General features: G+C 56.4%; 1 protein-coding gene across 1 annotated transcript in view; it reads left to right on the forward strand.

Annotated features, from left to right (window-relative positions):
- KCNN1 (potassium calcium-activated channel subfamily N member 1) overlaps nt 1–3,054 on the forward strand; it is a 22,734-nt gene that overhangs the window by 2,131 nt on the left and 17,549 nt on the right. Inside the window, exon 2 of the mRNA XM_025043877.1 lies at nt 2,267–2,749. Within this exon, the coding sequence (XP_024899645.1) occupies nt 2,348–2,749 (402 nt within the window). The 5' untranslated portion in view covers nt 2,267–2,347. The remainder of the gene's footprint in view (nt 1–2,266; nt 2,750–3,054) is intronic.

Raw genomic sequence — 3,054 nt, forward strand, 5'->3', positions numbered from 1 at the left:
CAGGAATCCCCCCCTCTGCCCTCATGGAAGCCACCTGCCACCTGTCCTCACCACCCCCACTCTGCCCAGGGCACCTTAGGATGAAGCTGCCAGGCGAAGAGAAGCGTGGCCGACACACGGCTGAATTTGGCTTGTGCGTTGAGTGGCTGAGTCACATCCCCAAATTGCATCTTCATCGGTGTGTTTCCAAAGGTTGTCTGCAGAACCCCCACCCCCTCCTGGTCCTGTCGGCCAGGCCACCCACCTCTCCTGCCTGTGCCCCCCAAGAGGCCTGGACAGGGACCTGTATATTCAGGAGGGGTGCCTAGGGTTTCCTAGTACCCCAGGCGAGGAGAGGGCCTGGGTCCACTGAGCATGTGGACCTCATGTGGATCTCAGACCCATCTAGCAGCCAGGGAGCAGGCTCTCCAGCCCAGGAAGAGAGTGGCACCCAAGTGTTTGTGAGGACATGGAAAGATCAGGGCCAAGGTCAGCCTTATAAAAAGTGAAGTGCCCAGCCTACAGGAAGCCAGGCTTTATAAACTATGAAGTTCTGGGCCTGCATGAGACAAGACTATGTAAATTGTGAAGTCCTGTGCTGGCAGGAGACGGGGCCCTATAAACTGTGAAGGTGGCCACAGCCTGGTTGATGTGATGGGTGGGAGTGGTGAAGAAGGGATATGTTCTAAGACTCATGAGGTCACTTGCCATGCAAGGAATGTTTCTTGGGCTCCTGATACATGCTGGCAACAGCATCTGGGGACATGTAGTGGGTGGGACAGACCCAGCGTGGATGTGGTTCTGTGATATATGGGGTGGACAACCTAGCCAAGGTCACCTATGTCCTGCCTAGCAGCATGGCTCATCTTGGCATGTCCTGACATGACAGTTTACACATCTGTCACCCCCAGAGCACAGATTCAGGGCTGGGGAGATGTCTTGTTTATGCACACAGCTCCCGCTCCCAGGCCCCGAGCACATGCCGGCTTGGCCTTTTCAAAGGGGACAACACTTAGTCTACTGCCTGCCACTGTCTAACTTGTTAGGAGAATCCCACCAAGCAGCCTGATCCAGAATCTGCACTATAAGGGATGGTTTCTTCACAGCATGGTGCCTCAGTTTCCCCAGCTGTAAAACTGGCAAAATCCCAGGGCACCCTTTTTGAGGGTATTTCAAGGATTAAAGAGAAATTCGTGTGAAGGATGGAGTCTGGCACATAGTAGATGTTCAATAAATATTGGCAGGGTGACAGCAGGTGGCATACAAGGGTGATAGAGTAGGCTGGGGTGGGTCTGGCGAGTCAGAACCCAGTAAAACAGACTCATTAAGGTCCCTGCTCTCCCATATGATGCCACACAAGACAACACCATGCAGGGGCAGAATCTCATGTTGGACGATCAGATAGTCTGCTCCTTGGTGGCCTGGCGGAGAAACTGAGGATGGTACGGGTCACAGGGCCGTACGTCTCACAGGCCCTATAGAATCAATTCTGGCATCTTAGAGTTAAGTCCTGGATTGCCATGTTGGGCCTAGAATCTGTTTGGAGACCACGGATCTCCTTCTGAAGAGGGTCTCTGTAGACCCAGCCTCAGTCCCTAATGTCCCCCAAGCCATACCCTGTGCCTGCATGTGTTCAGGCTTTGGGACAGTTTGAGGGGAGGAACTGGAAGCTCAATAGAGTGAGGTTAACTTGTCCAAGAGCCTAAAGGTCAGCAGGAGCTGAGCCTGGGTCGGAATCACCTCCTGACTGTACACCTACAAGGTCCCTAGTCCTCCTAGGCAAACCTGCCAGCAAATTCCACTTGAGGCATGCTGAAGTGTTTACTGAGTGTTGGCTATGCACTAGGCATTGCGCTAGGTACTTGGAGACACAGAGTCAGTAGGCAAAGGTCTGGTAGGAGAATGTTCCAGGTAGTGGGCACAGCATGTGCAAAAGCCCTGAGGCAGGACCAAGCTTGTTGAGATCAGTGACAGGTAAGCCAGTGTGGCTGGAAGGGAGTGACTCTGGGGAGACTGAGAAGGATGAAGTGTGTGGGAGCTGGGCCACAGAGGGCCTCCTGGCCATGGTGAAGAATTTGATTTTTATGTAATGGCACTGAGGAGCCACAGGAGGTTTTCTAGTAGGGGAGGGACATAGGCTGACTTGGGTATTTCTGGGATGGCAAACCCATGTGTGTCAGCTGCTCTGGGTTCATGGCCTCCTGAACCTCAGAATGTTCTGGAGTAGCTGCAATGGTCCCTGGCCCTCTGGTTAGTTGACGTGACCATATCCCCCTTGCCCCTGCAGGTCAGCGTGGGAGCCCAGCCACTGAACCATGTCAGGCCCCAGACAGCCTGCAGCGAGTCCAACCTCAGCACCCACATAGTCATGAACAGCCACAGCCATAATGGCTGTGGGGGGCGGCCACTGGGCGGTGGGCCGGGGGCCTTAGGCCGAGACCCTCTGGACCCAGAGGCCGGCCACCCCCCACAGCCCCCACACAGCCCAGGCTTCCAGGTGGTGGTGGCCAAGAACGAGCCGGGCCAGCTCTCACCTGGCAGCTCCCGGGGGCAGCCCCAGGACCAAGAAGAGGAGGAAGATGATGAGGAAGATGAGGTGGGTGGGCAGAGGGGCTCAGGGAAGCCTCCCAATGTGGGCCACCGCCTGGGCCACCGGCGGGCACTCTTCGAGAAGCGGAAGCGCCTCAGCGACTATGCCCTCATCTTCGGCATGTTTGGCATCGTTGTCATGGTGACAGAGACGGAGCTGTCCTGGGGGGTCTATACCAAGGTAGGCACAGCCCTTTTCCCTGGTATCCCAGGGAGGCCCCACTGGGCACAGCTGGCTCCCCACCGCCCCTTAGGTATGGTATAGGGGGGCACACTGGCCCCAAGAGAGGTGCATGGGAGATGCCGGGAGTCCTGGAGGTTGGGGGTTGCCACTGGGCCTACCTCCTGGGGATGGCAGGGTGGCTACAGATGGGAGTGGAGGGTCCAGCCCATTCCCCTACCAGCACCTAGAATCTGAACCCTGGCTAAAGGTGGGACAGGAGCTGTCCCCTCAAGACCGGCCCAGGACAGCAGGGAGCCTTAGAC

The sequence above is a fragment of the Pteropus alecto genome, unplaced genomic scaffold (assembly GCF_000325575.1).
Source record: "Pteropus alecto unplaced genomic scaffold, ASM32557v1 scaffold160, whole genome shotgun sequence".
NCBI classification, from domain to species: Eukaryota; Metazoa; Chordata; class Mammalia; order Chiroptera; family Pteropodidae; genus Pteropus; species Pteropus alecto.